Below are 20,319 nucleotides of genomic sequence, written 5' to 3'. Positions count from 1 at the left end.
GACGCCTTTTAAATTTCCTTTCTCCATTCACCGGTGACTTTTCTTCCCTACCGACTCTCAGTTTTCCAAACGAAAAAACGTTCCTACATATACTACGTTAATTCGTTATCAAAGGCACGACGGAACTAACCGCAGAAATATTTTCCCTCGAGCTTCTCTACCCGCCATTCCGCTCTCCATACATGATCTTTCTCGAAATATAATTATTCTAAGCCGAATAATTATTATTACACCATAAATGTTTGTGCAAATTCATGTTCTTATGAATGCAACTGAAATGAAATTTCTTCGTAGCTTAAATATTAGAATACATATTTTGTTTCGAATATTTGGAGTATTTTTTCATATTCTGTGTGTTCTAGAAATATGACTGTTCATGATGAATGAATGTTTTGTTTTAAACATTTTGAACATTTTCGCATATTCCAGTTTCGTATTTATTCGCTGCCTTCTCTGTCTGAAAACGAATTTGAATTTACTAACTTTTAATTCCGGTATTGCAGGAGCGTCTGGTTAACAGATTAAATTTTCCATAAACGCATAAACGTTCTAATAATTGTTATAATCCCTGATCAAACATTATCGGCATATATTCCATCACATACACGATGACCCATTCTACTCTACATAAGCGTACGAAAAATACATATCAGCAATTTATATCATCTTGCTGCCAGCTGTCAGAAACAAAGTTCTCTCGTCTACGAGGAATTTCGACCACTCCTTAGGTATCATTAAATCCACGCCAGTAGAAGAAGCAAAGGGAGGAGGATCGTATAACTTTTACGGCGTCCCTAGGAATCAAGGAAAACACGAGGGATGAACACAGCCAGAAAGAGACCGCAAGAAAAAAAGCGAATTCTAAGATGAAGAAGAACAGGCTAAATAAGTGAACGATGCGCTATCGCGAACGACGCAGACGATACGAGCGGTTAGACGACGTCCAGGAGTAAGCGTCGAGATTATAAGGAACGCATACAAACCACCCCAGCTTGCTCTCTTCTCTTAGCGACCACGTGGACAGAAGACAGAGAACATTCAACGAACAAGCACAGCTAGAGCTACCTTGTACAACAAGGACGTCTCGTAACTGTAACCAGCGAGGGAGAGAGCTCTCCCTCTCTGGAGAGAGAGAGAGAGAGAGAGAGAGAGAAAGAGAAAGATAGATAGAAAAATATCTGCAAGAAACAGTAAAAGGGTGAAAAGAAGGAATATAGAGGGGGTGGTAAACGAAAGCAGAGAGGAAAAAGCAAAAGGAAAGCAGGACGCAAAGCTGGCAATGAGTAAGGAGAAGGGCCAAGAGAGATCTTTCGGTGAGTGGAAGAGAGAGCTAGATGATTGGCAAAGAGAAAGAGGATGAAGAAGGAAAAAGAGAAAAGGTAACATGAGCGATGCGCTATCGCAAAACCCTGGCAGCGAACGCGGCACGACGCCGGGGTCGGCGCTATCGATTGGCGTCGGCGTTTCCTCGACGTCGCTATTTGCCCGCCGCCGACGTTTCCTTTCTCTCTTCCTCCTACTCGCCACCCTCTTCCATTCTCCCTGTCTTGCTTCCTCGTACGTTCTCACCTCCGCTCCGTTCATCCTGCTTCGCCACCCTCGAACCACCCTCCTCTTCGTCTCTGTTTACCCTCGCTTCTTCTTCTCTCTCGCCCTCATAACGCTTCCTATAACAGTGTCCCTCTCTGTTGCACAGAATCACCCTTCTATTCGTCGAGCTTCTACTATCTCTATATACTTCTTCTCTATCTTCTCTATTTCACTACACATTAGACGATCCCATCTCTGTCCCGCCGGATGATTCCACCACCGGCTAGAAGCAACCACCCTTCGTTCTCTCGCCATCTACACCCCCTTGTGCAGCCTGCTAGTTGCATAGCTCTCTTCGTTGGTCCCTCGTTGCTCTCCGTACCCGCTCCTACCCCTCCGTCTACGACTCTTTTCCATCCGACGCGGTAACAGGTGTTGCTCCGGCCCCGAACTCGTACAAAATCGATGGGCAAGAGCCACATCGGCGTCGCGGCGAGGGGTGGGTTACCCCTGCCGGTTCGCTCTCTTGCTCGGCTTCCTCGTTCCTCTGCTCGTTTCAACCCCTCGATCGCGGAGCCAGCCAGAGCTTTATATATACACGTATACGTATAATGCCTGGCGTGTGTGTTCGCGAGACGGTGTGGCAGTTCGTTGGAGATGGAACGGAGCAAAAGCGAAACGGAGAGACGACGAGCAGTACGCTGCTCACGCTTGACAGGGGATGGTTGATAAAGCGGAACAAGGAAAGAAATAACCAACGTATAGGATAAAGAAGGAGAAGCAGTTTACGAGGGTGAAAGAGGTACTGGGGATGGTTTACGGAGCAGGACAGAAATAGAGGGAAAGTATGGAAGAAAAAAAGAGACAAAACGTAAAGAGGGTGGAAGAGGACTGGGAAGACAGAGAGGGCAACACCGGGCAGGTTGTGTGCAGGCCTTTTAGGGAGGGAAGCGAGAAGGAGCTCTGCACGAAGCGAGGAGGAAAGGACGCAGGCGCCCAGGACGCGGGGCGACGCTGCTCGACGACGCTGCATTGGCAGTTGCACCCCAGCCACACCCGGTACGAGCCATGTAGTCGGGCTACCCTCCACCGCGATACACGGCGGACAATTGTTGCTTCTGCGCCCACAGGTGGTACATCTTCATCTTCGATCTTCGTGCCCGTAGACGTTCGCGTCCGGTGTGCCACGTCGTCGAACGCGACCGGGGCCCATGGACGAGCCTCGATCTATCGTTGACCGTTCGACCAAGCGCGCGTCGTGCTGCTCGTAACCGCGCTCTGCTCGTCCATGTCGTGCCTCTCTCTACGTGTCTAGAGACCCTAGTGTTACTTACGTGCCACCGCTTGCAAAAACCTATTTCGTTTCCTCGTTCAACGTCGTTTTCAACGTTCGTCCGTCATTTGTTTCGTCGCCGTGGTTACTTTTACGTATACTTCCGTGGTGCTGCTTTCATGATACTCGCGTCTATGTGTATTGTGAGCTTGGGTTTACCGTGTGCGTTACTCGAAGCAACCCCTCTGCGGCAAACGACCCAGTCGTATCGAACCGAGTAGACAGGTAAAGTCGAGCCTGAATTATTTCTGCGTTAATCGAAGGTGTTAGGGAGGAAGAGGAATAGAAGAAAGAGAAAGGTGGGACGAAGAAAGAGTACGAGGAGGGACTAGGAACGCATACGTGGTTCGTCGCCGTGAGCCACCGGCGATCCAAGGCTGCGACGAGGCCCGCGAACAGCCGCACGAGGGCAGAGTTGTAGCTTCACGCGGGTTCCTCCTTTCACGGTGCTTCCCCGCCGTACAAAACCAGCCATCACCAGTACGAGGAGGCTAAGAGAGGGCGAAGAAGTCGCGCAAAGTCCTCCTACTGGTTTGTTCCTGCTTTCTGACTGGCAAGCAAGACACCAAGCTACCGGTAGACACTGAGACAGGGTGAAAGAGAGAAAGGGAGAGGGGACCACTTACCAGAGGGAGTTATCGACTACACACGTAAGGCGACAGCGCACACGTACGGATACACAAACATCGCGGACCTGTTGTCCAACTTGTTGCTCGTCCCTGCAAAAGGCACACCTCGCCTGCCTCCACGACGCACACGTTTGCTTTCCGAAAAAGGACCTTCGGTTATTTACAATTCGTTAACTCGAAGATAGCAGCTTGAATTTTCAGCTGGAAGAACCACAGCCTGGCTGGCTCGGTCTGTTATTCAGCCTACCGAGAGAATCGTGATTAATCGAGCGTATTTTATAAATCCGCTCGCTCCAGAGATAAGAAGCTGGTGATTCGATTTGCTCCTCTACGCTACTGGAATTGTACCTTCTTATTAGAAAATCTGTTTAATGGTGGAAGATTGAAGGTTCTACGAGAGACTGTTTTTATCGGGAAAATCGGTGATTTGTATCGAGAAGAAGGAATATATTTGGAAAGATTTTTTTAGAATTTACTGGAACGGTTTTATAGAAGAAGAGTAAGAGGAAGCACGCGGCGTCGCGACCATCATTTATCGGATTCACCGTACTCGAAATCGCCGAGATGAGGGTATCGTCGCGAGAATGGACACGCCCGATGCTGCACGAGAGTTTTGCCGGCAGAATGGAACGATGCTCGGATCAGGAAGGCGAGTAGACGGTGAAAATTAGTCCGAGTGGCGAGAACTGACCTCTGAGAGAAACTCGATGCGGTATCAGGACGAACCGAGATATAAAACATAAATAATTAAATACAATATGAATATTCATAAATAATCACGAAGTATATGTACATTTTTAATAACCGTGAACACTGAAGCAAATTTTAATCGAAGAGAGTTTTTCAAGCGGCGTACGAAAGAAAATTACCGAAGAGAATAGCGTTAATAAAATAGTTGATACGGATTGTTTGGATTTTATTAAACTACGATGAAGCGTATAGATGAAAGATTTATCCAGAGGAAGAACGTAAACACCGGAGGCGACAGTAAGCGGAAGACAGGGCAAAAGTAGACGAAGACCGAGAAATACCGTAAGAACCACGTAATCTTCCACCCGTGAATACAACGAAAGCAATATTACAAACAAGGTAAAGCAACAAAGAGAATCTAAGAAAAAAAAACAAAAGAAGCAAACTAAGAAGAAATAAAGCAAGGCAAGCTACATTTTTCTTTCTCTCTTATAAACTCGAGTTACACCGAAGAATCTCATCTGGAACCACGTACATTAACACGCGCAAACCAAGTGTTATTAAAAAGAAAGTTTCCAGTGAGGAAACATTTCCGGATAATCTCAACTTCCGGGTGTATCTGAAATCTCGAGTTGGACTGACTCGCTTCGCCGAAAAAATATTTTAATATAAATCTATACACGTATCTATATATGTGTATATATACACACTATATAAATACACAAATATACAAGTATATTTATACACACAGACACGTGTGTATATATATTTACGTGAAATACACACGTAGCTCCGTTTGAAATCGTGCAACGACATCTAGAATTAAAATACCGCCCCCAAACGGCGATCGGAATCGACATTTCCGGTAGAAACGAGCCCGCCACAAGGAAGTGTCCCGTTTTTATCAACTCTGCGAATCGAATATCGATGCTGCAATTACTTGGAGCTTGACTAGTTCCTCCCGAAACACTCGTGTAAGTCCACTTGGAACACGTTTCATCGTACGACACAGAGAACGCAGGACGAAATTTGTTTAACGAGCAAGAGGAGATTCGTTCGGTGATCCAATCGCGAACAGGAAGTAGGATGAGGTCGAGAAGATTGACGATGAGAAACGAGGCGTTGCTGGGCTGAAGCATCGATCGTTCGATCGACCGTAATCCTGGTGGCCTCCACGAGGACCACCAGGGCGACATTTTGCGCGAATCGAAACCACGATCGATCGTTTGATAAACGACGATCGTCTTTGGCTGAACGACCGTCTATCTGGTGCTCTGGAAGTACAAACTCGGGAAGAATTGATCATTGAGAAAAATATTTCGTTTTTCGAAAAGAATATAAACATTGGAGGATTTCTTCTTACTCGTCAGACCTTTTTTTAACTAGAAATATAATCGAAATAATTCAATAAAAATCTATCCGATGCTCTGGAAATACGAAGATAGAGAAGAATTTTTTTCCAAAAAAATATAAAAATTGAAGGATTTCTTTTTGTTAGTTGTTTATTCTTCATCTACATCGGATCTGAATTTCTCTCTATTTAGGAACAAGAGAAAGAAACCAAAAGCCAAGATGCCGCGGTGTTATATGGTGAAGAAGGCCCTGTGCAACAAGTATATAAGCAACGTTGCCAGAGGATTCGAGAGCTGGGGTCGCGGAAGGACCACGCCATCGCCGACCACCATACAAATCCCAGTTTCGCCTACAGAAGGGAGCGTCGCACCCCCTGTTGCTCAAGGTACAATCCTGGCTCCGGCTTCTTATAGTTCTACCTTTGGCACGATTATGATCCCTGGTATAGTAATTAAATGGTCGTGCAAGATTCTTTACGATAGAAGCGATAAGTGTTTGGGGATTTCGTGTTTTATGGAGTACGTGGCGGGTTGATTATAGCTCAAAGGTTTTCATTGATTGATACTTGTTGCGATTAAGTACAGATGTTAAGAATACGAGATACAAAGTTAATACATGCTTCCTTCTGATTTTTGTACTATAATCTTGTTATTTTTTCTTTTTTATTATATTTTTTCTTTTTTAGTTCTTCTTTATTCGGGTGTTTGGATTTATTGGAATTTGGTCGGATTTATTATTTTTATTTATTTAAACTAATTTGGATTTATTTAGATTTGTTTAGGATCATTTGGATTTATTCGAATTTATTTAGGTTTATTCGAATTTACTTGGGTTTATTCGAATTTATTTGGATTTATTTAGATATTTTTAAATTCGTCTGGATTTATTGGCATTTATTTAGACTTTTTGTTATTTTAGGGGGACGTAATTGGACTTACTTGAATCTCAATTTATTTAGACTTATTTGAATATATTCGAATTTATCTTACGTAGAAAATATTTTCAAACACATACTCAAAAGAATTATATAGCATCGAAGATTATTTTAAACCATTGCTTCCATGATTCTCAAAGCGTTATCATCCTGAAAAGGGATGAAGCTCGATTACAAATAAAAATAATAATGGTCGATTTTGAAGCGGAAAATCGATCGCGGTCACGCGTGAAAATTCAGAAACGAGTATCGTTATATCACGACGAAGAATGTTGAGCGATATCTTACTTGCGATTATTACGTTCAATTAATACGATTTTTGCTATTGGCCCGTGGTATTGATTCAGCCTGTAGCCATATATCGTTCATCTCGTGCCGAGGCACTGCACGGACGCGTGTCTTGCTCCTAGCAAGAAAACCTTCTGCATACTTTTGCAAAAAACTAAATTGCCCTTCACATCGTAACTAGTGAACGATGCAAGTGAATGACGTGGAAAATGTGAAAGAATCATTCTTGATATAGGTAATTTCTCATTTGAATTTTATGCCAAACGTTCTCTTAAAACATTAAAACACTTTTACTCAGTTGAAACTAAAGCGAAATTGAGATATAAAAAATTCAAGGACTGTAGAAGGATTAGTCGAAGGATTAACGTGTCAAATACGTACAAACTCTTCCGTCTTTTTATAAATGAACCGTTCAGAAACTATATTAATCAACTCGCGTTGTTCTACGAAATTAGGGTCATGATGTATATACATATATTTTTATAAATACTTTTAAAGAGGCTTCGTCGTTACTATATTTTAACGTCGTCGTGGTGAAAATTCCTAGCGTCGGAGTAATTCGCGGTAACGTGTTACTCACCACGGCAAAGCTGCATTAATTGTCTGAATTGTCGTTCCCGGTGGCAGCAGTTTCCAGCAACGGCCCCGTTTATGCTTCGCGTTCAGTAATCGAGTGAATGAGAGAGTGTCATGCGAAACTTGCCGGAGACGTTAATGGAGCTACAAAGACCGCACTTAAGACTCGTTACAATGCCAGTACACGCTTGCTTGGAGTCTCTCTCGGTAAAACCAGGCCAATCGAACGTGAAATACGAACGATTTCCATCGTAAAAGCGTCAGAAACTTACTGAAGATAAAACATTTCGCTTGACGTTTCAGTTAGATCGATTTAAATGGTGAAATCTTGAGAAAGGGACAGATTTCTATGATCAAAACTGAGGTAATATATAGATACAATAGATTCGTAAGTTCTCCAGATTTTCAATGCTATTGTACGAAGGTAGTTGTTCTTACTCGCATTTTGTGAACTTTCTGGAGTTTCCTAATTAAGCCAATCGATGCTAGAATTAATATCGAAATTAACGAATATCAATTGTTTCGAACGATCAAACATCAAAACAACATCCAATCATCTGATCTAGAAAAATCATGATACTTCAAAATCTTTCAAAATAGCCCATGAAATCAAAGAATTCTCCTAATCTAAGCACTCAATAACCCACAATTGACTCAATCTCATCTTCTTGTAGCTCGACTGCTGAAAACGCAAGACTCCGTAGATCTCGGAGAAAATTGCAGGCTCATCACGTTGTCACGCTAATAGCAAAGAAACTTATCCCAAGGGAGGTGAAACACAGCGACAACAACACTGAATCGAGACTCGAAACAATTCTAAGGAAAAAAAAAGGAAAGAAGATAAGAGGAGCGTCGTTGAAACGAGACACGCAGTTTCATAACCGAGTTATCGTGAAATTTTATATCCGCTCGGTCGTACACTTTCCTTGGCCAGCCACCCATCCCCTTTGACCTCGTTTCCAACATGCTTGCCGTCATAATCCCTGGTCCTCCTTCGTCTCACCCTCTTGCCACTGCTACAACGAGGTTCGACACTCTTTCGTTGGCACGTCGACAACAGAAGAACCCGGCACGCTCCTCTCCCCCGCGATTTCTCCTCGTTAAACCTCGATTAAAAAGTCAAATTAAGAAATCGAGTTACGCGCCGCGCTGTCGCTCGTCAGTTGTCTCGTTAATATCGCATTGTCGCGGACGGAAGGGACGAAATAGGGCTGACGATGCCGTTTCCGCTCCTTTGCTCAAAGTGCTCCTGGCTCTCCTTTGTGTTCTCCTTCCTTTTTTTCGACTTTCCCGTGCTTTTTTCTCGGAGGAAGGAAAGCAGCCGCGGTTATTGAATTGCACCAGCTTCCTCGTTTCGCTTTGAGAACTTACCTGGAACGATGGAGCAGAGAATTTGAGGGATCTTTCAAATTTTAGGATTTATCAGCCTCGTAACGTTAATAGTACCTCGAAATTGTATATACTATGGTTTTAAATTTGTGGTACGATCAAAGCAGGGAGATTCTACGACTCAAAGTAAGACGATGATTAAAAGTAACGAAATCTCGGTGGATATTTTAGTTTCGAAATCAAGTTTGAGAATACGTGGAGCAGAAAACAAAATACAAAAATAAGTCGAAGATGTAGAACAAGGCTCCCTTCATTTAAGGCCTCGCTGGAAATTTAATTTGGAGATTTGCAAAGTACGTATGCACCAGGCTAATTCTTGCCTTACAAGTTAAGTTCCAATAGCACGTGCTATAAACGACGACAGGGTTGGTCGCACGCTGAGCCATTTCACGGTTTGGCTGAACGTTCGAAGCTGTGCAAATGGCACATGTCTTTTGATATGTAAATGTATGTGTAAGGTACAACTAATTTTATTCTGCAAGATGTTTGATAACTAATTATTACAATTGATCATTAAACAAGAAAGATTTATTATCTTAAAGTGAATAATAAATCAATAACATCGACGTTCCACGTCTTCCACACGATTGTAGATTAAGGGATTAAGCGTGTTTAAACTCCATATCTTGCAAAGACCATTAGTTTTAAACACATCAATGGAATCTCAAAATTGTATATAAGAATTGGTCATCTTAAATGCATCAATTGACTTTGTAAACCAATCACAGCTGCAGAAATATCTTTTCTGTCGCAGAAAACCTGAATACGAAGTCCCAAGATACGACTGCGACGACAGGAGCGAAGACGCTCGAGCAGAATGTCCCGAAGGAGAAGGTAAACGAGCCTAGCAATGTGGACATGACGGCGACGACAAACACCACGAGTACACCATCGACGGAATCTCCGACTACAGCTCGAACGGAGACATCGGTGATCACCTGCACAGCTACATGCTCACCATCCACGGTGGTAGCTCCTCAAACGACAGAATCAATCGCCTTGAGCGTCGAGGACACAACGATCACGACGTCCACGTTGCCTTCCACGGCTCCCATATCACCGTCCAAAACAGTTCACACAGACCATCAGCAACATACGACCGTGCTCCATTACACGCCACCAAGGGAGCCTTCTCCACCTTCGAACACCGCTACACCGTACCACGTGGAAGAAACAGCGGATCATTCCACGTCTGATTCAAGGATAGGGTCCAATAACGGCAATGTGATCACCAATTGCGTGTCCTCGATGTTCAAAGACCGTTCAGCAGCTGAAACAGAAGCTGCACACGATTTACTAGAGCTCTCAAGATCGTTGCCCCCATTACCACCACCCAGTGTCGCCATCGGGCCACAAAACGTGATAGAGTCACCTGCAACCGATATCCAAGAGATGACGGTGTACCAACCGAATCAACCGATCTACCAAGTGAACACTATCGGTTTAGCAGGTTCTGCAGTCTACACCCATCACCAACACCAGCAACCAACAACAGCGAGCATCATTTACGAGCCCAGCGCAGCGATAGTCCAGCAAACGGGCAGCGTGTTCATTCCACTGTCCCCTGTTCAAGAGATTCTGCTCACCTATAGCGCGCCGTCCATCCCGTGCACGCCGACCATCCCGTGCACACCGACCATCCCGTGCACGCCGATTATGACTACACATCATCCACCCCAACTAATACCACAGCAACAGCATCTTCTCCCAACCATAGAGACAGCACCACCATTGACCCCACCTACGTCAGAGTGTAGCAGCGATATTGAAAATAATAATCCCAATTCGCAACCCAGTCAGAAGGATAAAGAGGTGCAAACGGTGCTCGAACAGAGCGAGGTGAAACCGGCGAGTTATACGTATGACACTTTATTGGTAACTGACGGGAGGTCGAAGAATAAGAAGGTTTTACCTATTCAGAAGACGCAGGAGACTGAACCGATTGAGGGACTTGAGACGTCAAAGATCGGGCGTTACGTCTGTTGCGAGTGCGGTAAGTTGTTGAGAAAATTAGATATCGTGAGAAATATTGGGATCAGGGTAGTTGTTGTCAGTGAATTACCCCATCTAAAGTACTCTCATTGTCGTTTCTTCGAGTGTCGCTCATTTCTTTGCTATAGGTATTTTTAAAAAGAAAGATATTGAATTTTAACTACACAAATTTTTGTAGCTTCAAAGGCACGGATTAGTTTTACATAAAATGTGTCTCTTGAAAAATAGGATCCATTTAAACCCGAATAGCAGGTCAGCCCCATTAGGTCATCGTTCACAGTAGCAATTTTCTGCTTCCAGGTAAACAGTACGCGACTTCGTCAAACTTGTCACGACACAAACAAACCCATCGTAGTATCGACTCGCAATCGGCGAAGAAATGCATCCACTGTGGCAAAGCATACGTAAGCATGCCAGCCTTGGCGATGCACGTGCTGACCCATAAACTAACACACAGTTGCGGTGTCTGTGGCAAGATGTTCTCCAGACCGTGGCTACTCCAAGGACACCTGAGAAGTCACACGGGCGAGAAACCTTACGGGTGCGCGCATTGCGGCAAAGCGTTCGCCGATCGGTCGAATCTGCGCGCCCACATGCAGACGCACTCCGCGGACAAGAACTACGAGTGCCACAAGTGTCACAAATCGTTCGCGCTCAAATCTTACCTGAACAAGCATCTAGAATCCGCCTGTCAAAGGGAGAACGACGATTCCAACAATGACCTAGATGCACCTCAATAAGTTCCATCGAGTTACGGTCACTTTTGGCGCTAGTGTCGCTGCATGTCATCAAGTAGGTTTTTAAGCTTCAGGTACTGGAAAAATTTAAAGAACGATCGAGAAAATTGAGTCAGGTTTGGGTTGTTTTCGGTAAAATTCAAAAAAGAATTTATGGAGAGTAATTCTGAGAAATTAAGTAAATGGAAGTTGATGGTGTCAGAAAATGTTTGAAAAGTTGAGAGTGAGAATATTAGATACTAGAATAGAAACTTTGGTAAGAAAATTTGAAGCAATTCAGGAAGTGGTTGTGAGAAAGAACGCTTGAAAATGTTTGAAGGATAAGAAGCGAGAATATTAGATATTAGAGTAGAGTCTTTGAAATTGAATAGTTATAAGTTTGAATGTTTAAGGAAGTTTGGTGGATTACTGTAAACGGATAACGAATGTAGTAAGATACTTAAATAGCTCGAAGATGTTTGATAGATATCTAAATCCTCGAAATAATTTGTCCTCCAAGAAATCAATTCGTATTCTTTTCTTTCAGTTGGCGACACATCAGACGATAAACGAAATGCAAAAAAAGATTCTCCAAGGTGCAATCCCTTCTGGTATCAACTTCAATGGGTCAATTCAATCTTTCTGGAATTCAACAGTGACTACTTCGTTGTTTCCCTTCCTCCCTCTCGAAAACTTCCAAAAAATTCCACGAACCATTCTCTCGATGAAAACCGTAAAAGGAAGGATTCGTCCACGAAACAACAGAAACAACGAAGAATTTCGATCGTTGACGTCACAGGTGATTCTTCATTATTAACCAGCAATCACGAATTCATCAAGTTCCCAGTCTGGGTAAGCAAACGATCTCAAACTGATCGCGATTCATGTCACCAGAAGCTACCAGCAAGCAAGGAACAGACATTTTGAAGATGAAACCCATAAAATAGGCGGACGTTGAACCAACACGAGAATATCGTGGTTAAACTAACGTTCTGAATTCTCGTTTTGTTCTTCGTGTGAGTAAACATCCAAAGGCATATATTATTAACGTAAGCTGATTATTAAAGCCGTGTTCGCACAGAGAAAGGAACGTTCGAGGAGAACGGAGCGTATATACAGGGATAAATCGTCGTAAAGTAAGGAGACACGTGTTTCATTGCATCAAGACGCGCATGGTGCGATTCAAACGACATTCCTTTCGTCCATGGACGCTCGATGAGATTTTATTCGTCGTCCGGTGAAATCGATATTCGCGTGGCATCAAGGGAAACGAAAACGACGCTCGTTCGCTTCCCGATGAAGTGTCTGATATACGATAGGGAGAAGCAAAGAACGAACAGCGCGGCGAAAATCGATGCAATACTATCGAGGGACCATCAATTTGTGAGTAAAATTCATTTCGAATCGCCGATAGTCGATGGGAACCGGGTCAATTCTAGTCAAAGAACTTCGGAATCCAATGAAAATAATGCATGCTCCAAGTACGCTTACTAGTCGATTTAACGACCTTCTCTTTGATGAAACTTGGCAGTTTTCAGATGTCGCGTGGCAATTTGTGTACCATCGTCAAATTCTTATTGGTTTTCTGCGTGCTCTTCTGCAATTTGACTTAATGTAATAGCCTGTATATAGTGGATCCACTGATTGGGATCATTAGCATGTTCATGGGAATATTTTACTTCTATCTTAGTTCTATCTTAGTCGCGCGGAATAAAATAGTCGAAACACAGACTGAAACGTGATTCGTGATAGGGAAAGCGATCTCAAGCGACCAACTAATTTCAGGACAAGCTATAGCCAAAGAAAATTTCGTTTGATTCTCCATTTCATACTTGTCAACGCTTTAACGTGCCTCTTCTTTTTCGATTCTGCTCGAGATTAATCTCAACCTCATTCTCAACTTTCTTTCGTATTTATTTTTCGTACAAATGTACTAATATCTTCACGGCGAGGTAAAACAATATATCGTATCGTAACTTGATCGTCGTCGAAATGATTCGCGGACAAGTTGATATCCGATACCTATCGATGGATGATAGGAGACTATCGATGTTAGAAACGCGAAAAGTTTCCGCGCGAATGTAATTTCCTCGAGGAATCGTTTTCCCAAAGTTCCATCGGCGCCCTTGGCGTACAATGGAAACGATAGAGGGAGGATGAGCACACGTCGGAGGTTTTCATCAACATTTCACGTAAACTGGACCACCTGTTGAATGCAGGAATGACCATTGGTGGCGAAAGGGTCGCTCTCTCGTTTCGCTCTCCTAAATTATAGAACATCCTCCCGTAATTTCCTCGTTGTCAAAAGTATACGCCAACGAGACCGCCATTTTTCTGTTTCCATTTTTTTTTTTTTTCTTCAATGAGAGATGATTTATAGAATGACTCGATCTGCATATTAAAAAATTATGGAAATTTTTTACATCCTCGAGAAATTTCCTAATCACCTGTCTAGTCAGAAGCTTCTAGTTGGTGATCGATCACTAACAAAACCTTGAGATTCTTCTTTTATCGTAAATTTCGAAGATGGAAATCTCCTTCGACAATTTCTAATTTAATAAGGCAATAATGCAACTTTTACTCGATAGTTTGTAAGTGCATAAATTTTTATTTTAGGAATTAACGAATGAACAAATATTGCAAAATAGATGTAGACTGTTCTACGCATAAGATTGTACTTAGATCGTTAGCTACGCTTTCATCGTTCCTAGTCCAATAGTCGTTTTATTTATCGTCTAGTTCACTCGTACTTATAACGTTCTTAATCGTAATATTAATTTAATATTTTATTGTAACGACGGAAGGAAAATTAGAGCGGGAAAGACGAAAGGAATGTCGACGTATAGAAAATATCAAGGACAAGCACCGGCAAGAAACTGAAAAAAGAAATAAAGAGACTTCCGCTCTAGTCAGTGAGCTACGCTTGTATTGTATCGTTTTATCTTAGGTTGCCTCGAAAAATGGGGCTTAGTCTTGTATAATAGGTGAAGTGATCGTTCTTAAATTTAAGTTGTTCGTGTCGCTATTGCTTTCATGTGGGAAAAACGCGTTTTTTATAACGACCGTAGAGATATTTTGGTACGAAAACATTTTCAGCGATTAGAAAAAAAAAAAAACAAGAAACTTAGGGGATCGACCGATTATATTATTGCGTACTCGACGTATCGGTTAATTCGCGTTAAGTAGTTTTTAAACGGACGCAACGGAATAAACGAGCTTTAGCGGTTTAAGTTTCTAATAAACTAAAGAAAATGAGAATAAAACGGCGTCGAATGCGTCTGCAAGTTTTCTCGCGCCGTGTGTCTGTTTAGCAGAGCAACGTCGAACCTCGATCTCGAGGATTTTCACGTCTGCATTCGACATACCAGCAACGTGCAAGTGATTTTTCGAAAACAGAAAATGGAAGAAAATTCAACCCTTAAAGGCGATCACGAATGAAAGTTTACTGAGACGAATCTTCTTTAAACTATAAAATTAATTGTTTTATCGTTGTTCGATCTAGACGAGGAGCAGCAAAATTACCGTTTGCGCTGGTCAAATAACACGACGGCGGTGGTATCGTTACTGGACGATAACATCAAAACAAGGTCCATGATAGCCTTGAAGGGTGAAAATTGAAAGAAAGAGGAAGATTTTAAAAACAGATACAACTCTGAATTTAATTCCACTCTCTTTGATAGATCGACGGTTGTAAACGGAATTAATGAAATCACGTGTACGTTGCTCGTAACAGTGTTTGAGCGAAAAGTCAGAAATAGACTTGCCTAACGTTCGTCCGTTCGATTCTATAAGACTAGATTGGCTGTTGACATGTAAATATATTCGATTATTTTTCCACGTTCTTATATAAAGTCTATTATAATTGTAAGTGTAAGGTTCCTAGACGTAGTAGCTATTTTCTCTTAACGCTTTTATTTATATCATTTTAATTAACGATGAGTTAAGCGAGTCTGTGTCTGACCAAGTTTCAACGATTAAGGGAACAGCTTCGAAAATCGTCCCGTACGTTCGTTTCCATGGGACAAACCAAACATTCCAGTTCTATTCAATATTATGGGAGACGGATAATAATAGTTCATGCCGGTGTTGCGATAACCGGGAGCGACCAATTCGAACAGGTCGTTGGAAAATTTGATCCACATCTTCAATGATATTCACAAGCTGTACCAGTCTCGTTTTCGTGCTCTAATACACAATACTCGACAGTCAATCGAATCTCTAATCAATTAGAGTTAACCTCGTAACGGTAGTCAATAATGAAACAAAAGAGAATGATCTATATGGTTATCAAAGTACATCTTCTTCATCAGCGCAACAAATTTTAACAAAGATAAAACTTCTTAGGAAAGGCGAAGTATATTAACGTCTGGATTCTTCGAATTAGAAAATTAAAAAAGATATAGTATAGCGCAAGCGATTGATCGCTGAGATTATTATTTAATGAAGAGCTACGATACCTTTTTCTCATTCAATAATTGCTAGACTAGAGATTTTTATGCATTTATGAGAAATTTCAAGAAACAAAAATGAACAGGATACGTGTAAAATATGGAAAGTGGAGTAGTTGATATAATACATACCATGTGAAGTAAATTTCTGCTTAGACACCATATCTTTAGTGTTGCGTTCAGAAAAATAAAAATTCGCATAGATACCTGCAGTCTAATAATCGCTACAATGGTGATAAATAATTTGAAAGATGCTATACAAGTATGAAGGCACGTTGCTTATTATTAACGCTATCGTTATTATCTTTATCACATAATACTATTTTTAGCAAATTTCTACAATTCTCGCCATTGTTTGAATTAAAAAGATCTACAAATAATTAAATTCCTTCGTTCAAGATCAAACGACTCAGCGATCAATGCTTGACTCGAATAAAAAATTACAAAAATTCGTTGCCGTCTCGAAGACTATTTTCAGCGACGAAAAAAGTTTTCGAAACACGATTTCCTCGATGCTTTTTTGTCGAATTCGTGGACAGGAAAGCATGATAAGTTAGTGGAGTTAATTATTCAATGGTAAAGAGGAAAATAAGGGGGAAAAAAGAAAAGAAACGATGTAGCAAACCGCAGAACTGATGAACACGCGATTACAAACTAACGTTAGATCGTCGCCGTAGTGTAAACTTGAACGAAAGCAAAAAAAATTTACAAAAAAAAATGGTACGATAAAAATGGTGTAATTATTAACTATATTAACGATAAACAAGCAGTCGACGCTATTTTTTAGATACGCAAACGAGTTAAGCCAGGACCCAGGACGATCATGCCTCGTACGTTTCTCGGTCCAGTGAAAATCAATTTTTCTTGTTCAACGTCACAAAGAACACACAATTTTTATTGGCTGTGCGTTCGTACTTCGAGCCGAATTTAATCGAATTGGAGGAATCGTGCATGTGTACGACGATTATCTGGGTAAAATTACTGTGATATATTTTAAAAATAACTTTATTGATTTCATTGGGACTATTATTAAACTCGGATTATAGAGCAGAAGTTAATAATATATTATATTACAGGATATTTAGAAAGAAAGTTGGAAATGAAATTTTTCAAACATTAATCACTCCTTCTTACAGAAAGATTGATCCTTAAAGGCTACCTTAATCGTTACTTGGTAAAAGTTCACAAACAGCACATCTGTTTCGAATAAAAAGAATTAATAAAGTTGGACAGATAGAATTAAATGTTTCACTCTTATTCGATATTAGAAGGTAGAAGATTATTGTTCAAAGTAGTTACAGATAACATTGTACTGTTACAGAGCGATAATATCAAAAGAAAATTCATACGAAGTGAAATTTCCTAACTTGTAAATAGCCTTTAAGGGTTGAACATCTTTCGGGCCGCAAAATGACTTTAAATTATAGGATCGAAGTTTTAAAACGCCCTGTATATTGAAACTAATTTCCGCGTGACAACGAATCAAGAAGTTTCTAAGTTTCTAATCTGAGCGAGATCTGTCTCGTAAGTTGAAGGAAACTTTATAATTGCGTCGTTATATTATCAGCATAATTGATCTAAATCTTTCCATTGGCCAAGTTTTTCAGTACAACATAATTTACTAATTTTCTACTTTTTGCGTATGTCAGAGTTAATTACTCGGATTTGCGTCGTGCCGTCACGAAGCCACGCTTAACCGAATTTTTCTAGTAGATAAAGCTGATTAAACGGAGCCCTGATGTAACTAATTGCCTCATAGCCGTTATAATGTTAGCTAAAGGACAAACGAGCCGAAGAGCGAGGAAAGAGTGGAAGCAGAACGAAACAAGAGAAGATTTTCCTTGTTTCTTCAGCGAGAGACCGATTGCTATTTCGATTCGTCGCATAATTAAGCGTTTAGAAGACTCTAAAGAGGACCAAAGTACTTAAACGTAACTACGCCGAAGCCGTGGCGCTCTTAAACGCAGCGATAAAACGTAATTAATGTCACCTTTCGCGATTGTTGCCAATAAGCAAACGAGTAATAATGAGAAGGAAAAGATGACGCGAGGAAGAAAGAAAAGAAAGGAAAGAGAAAAAAGAGAGCAAAATAAGCGTGAAGGTGCTGACTGTTAAAATTACGTACGTTCGAAAACACGGTAAAAATGAACAACGAAACCAACGTGACAAAAGTTGTCCGCTGTAATTATAATTAATTAACTTATTAGACCGAATATGCACGATATATGCTATATCTATGTGTATATGTACGTATATGTTAGTCGAATTTTCGCTACACCGAAACTTTTCGCGAGAACGATCGCCTCTAATTAATCTCGATACATGAACGCTTTCATGAAAAAAAAAAAAAAAAAAAAAAAAATTGTAAATCGAGCTTGATGTCTTTGGAATTTGGATTGTATCGGTCCTCTACGATAGAGTCGCTCTTATAAATACAATTTATATTTCTTGGTATTTATGTGTTAATATGAATGTTCTTATATGTTATGATAAATTAATGACAAAGTCATGATATAGCAATTATGATAGATTGATGTTAAGCTTCGTTTTCAAGATTTTCTATTTCTGAACGTAGTTTAGGAGAAAATTATTCGCAACGACGTAAGAGGACGTGAAAAATGAATTATCCATTGCACGTTAAACGGACAATTTTCAGGCACTAGATAAGAAACGGGTTATCCTTTATTAAATCCAATTATGAAATTAATTAGAGCGCGATCCAGGCTCGCCTCCGTACGCGATAATTTAGATTTCGCTCGAGTTTCATGCAGAGTCGATAAGTCTGAAATCTGCAAGTTATCTGCGCCATCGAATCATTTCGCATGTACCACAAGAAAACACACGTAGACGCGAGGACAAGATACGAGCGAACAACGTTAGGGAAAAAGAAACGCATCGGTGAAAGCAGAACTTTATAGAGAAGCAGGCATGATCATCAGTAAACCTGGCTTTTGTGAAAAGGATTAAAAAAAAAAAGAGGAAAAATGAAAACGAGGAAAAAAAGGAAAAAAAACGTAAGATAAACAGAAAACATAAGATTTAGATTAGTGTGATACAAAGCACGACAAAGCAATAATTTAGTGATTGTACGATATATTTGATTAGTGAGTTAGCGAGCTAAGTTTAATGGTGAACTTTCGAAACCTATAAATACCTACTCGATAAATCGTATAGTTTTGTAGAAATGCTGAGAAGATTCGCCACTTCAGAGATGAAAAACAAAGAAAAAAAATTAAGAAAACGCTGTCTTGGGATCAAAGATAGAGCGACGAAGGTCGGGAAAGGATTTTTAGTAAAATATGTAAAGCTGACGATCGATGATAAAATTTCATAACGATCTTTTCTTCTTCTTGGATTTTGAATTCATCATTTTCCTTTTGTCCTCTTTATACACTATGCATTAATAATCTTACACATATGTACGTGTATGTGAACATCGCGTTTGAAGTACGTAGAAAAATTGTTTTTGCAAACTCTATTATAATATTTACGTTATACTTTTTATATATGCATTTATAAAAATTAACAAAAATCTTTTATAAATAAATGTGCAGTTATTCGAAACATTTATTGCTACGTTGTAAGCATTAAAAAGCACCAAGGGATAATTTTTATGCGAAACGCGTAAAAATATTGCAAATTGTAAACGTAACATATAAGTAACAAACATTGTAAAAGTAAAAACATTGCAGATGTTTACATACAAATTTATGTTTATACGTAACCCTTTCATCGCTGAAAACTTCAAGTTTACATATTGCCTGCGTTCCGTATTAAGAGCATCGAGCCAACTAGAAATGAATAATATTTCTTTCATGCTATTAACTATGATATTATATAACACACTGCGTATAACGAGTATCGGTTGAATTAATTCAGAGATATGTATTTGGAAATTAATGGTAAACAATTGCGGTCTTCCTTTTTTATACAATATGCACGCTCAATACTATATTTATGTAACTACACAATATGCGAGGAAAAAAGCAAAATACGTGCAGAAAAGCCAACGAAGAAGTAAATTGTGTCGCTGTTTTTAAATTTCTAATTGTTTCTGATGGGAACAATAACACGGGACGCGTATAAAATTAAACACTAGCAAATTTTTCGATCAAACGATACTTTTCTTCGGGACAAAACGTTCAATATTCCCAAGGGCGTTTCGGCTCATGAAAATAATTTTTAAAGAAAAATCCCAAGACTGATATAGTGGATATATCGAGATGCATGCACATGTATTGCTCCGATTTGTTTAAACCCACATTTAAATGAGCTCAAAGCTTATTTATCTTATAGAGGTCATTTTTTAATGTTCTAACTTCGTAAATAATATGAGAAGGAAGAGAAAGAGAGAGAGAGAGAGAGAGAGAGAGAGAGAGAGAGAGTAAGTGAGTGAATGCATGAGGGAGAAAATAAACGAAGGTCTGGAATTTCTACATTC

At 40.4% G+C, this 20,319-nt stretch overlaps 1 protein-coding gene across 5 annotated transcripts; it reads left to right on the top strand.

The window, feature by feature from the left end:
• The first annotated feature begins 1,585 nt into the window (after nucleotides 1-1,585).
• Nucleotides 1,586-20,275, top strand: LOC126919692 (zinc finger protein with KRAB and SCAN domains 3-like). 5 transcript variants are annotated; one of them, XM_050729207.1, is made up of 6 exons: nucleotides 1,586-5,156; nucleotides 5,727-5,920; nucleotides 9,477-9,941; nucleotides 10,023-10,715; nucleotides 11,015-11,506; nucleotides 11,978-20,275. In XM_050729207.1, the coding sequence occupies exons 2-5, from the start codon at nucleotides 5,755-5,757 to the stop codon at nucleotides 11,452-11,454; spliced, it is 1,764 nt and encodes a 587-aa protein (XP_050585164.1). In that variant the 5' UTR covers nucleotides 1,586-5,156; nucleotides 5,727-5,754; the 3' UTR covers nucleotides 11,455-11,506; nucleotides 11,978-20,275. The 5 variants fall into 5 exon arrangements, with proteins under 5 accessions (XP_050585164.1, XP_050585154.1, XP_050585146.1 ...); XM_050729197.1 differs by having other exon boundaries at nucleotides 1,587-5,156; nucleotides 9,477-10,715; nucleotides 11,978-18,892; nucleotides 19,053-20,275; XM_050729189.1 differs by having other exon boundaries at nucleotides 1,587-5,156; nucleotides 9,477-10,715.
• Nucleotides 20,276-20,319: the final 44 nt, after the last annotated feature.

This window comes from Bombus affinis, chromosome 1 (assembly GCF_024516045.1).
Source record: "Bombus affinis isolate iyBomAffi1 chromosome 1, iyBomAffi1.2, whole genome shotgun sequence".
In the NCBI taxonomy this organism is placed as follows: domain Eukaryota; kingdom Metazoa; phylum Arthropoda; class Insecta; order Hymenoptera; family Apidae; genus Bombus; species Bombus affinis.
The sequence above is the reverse complement of the archived record's forward strand: the minus strand, read 5'-3'. Positions and strand labels throughout refer to the sequence as shown.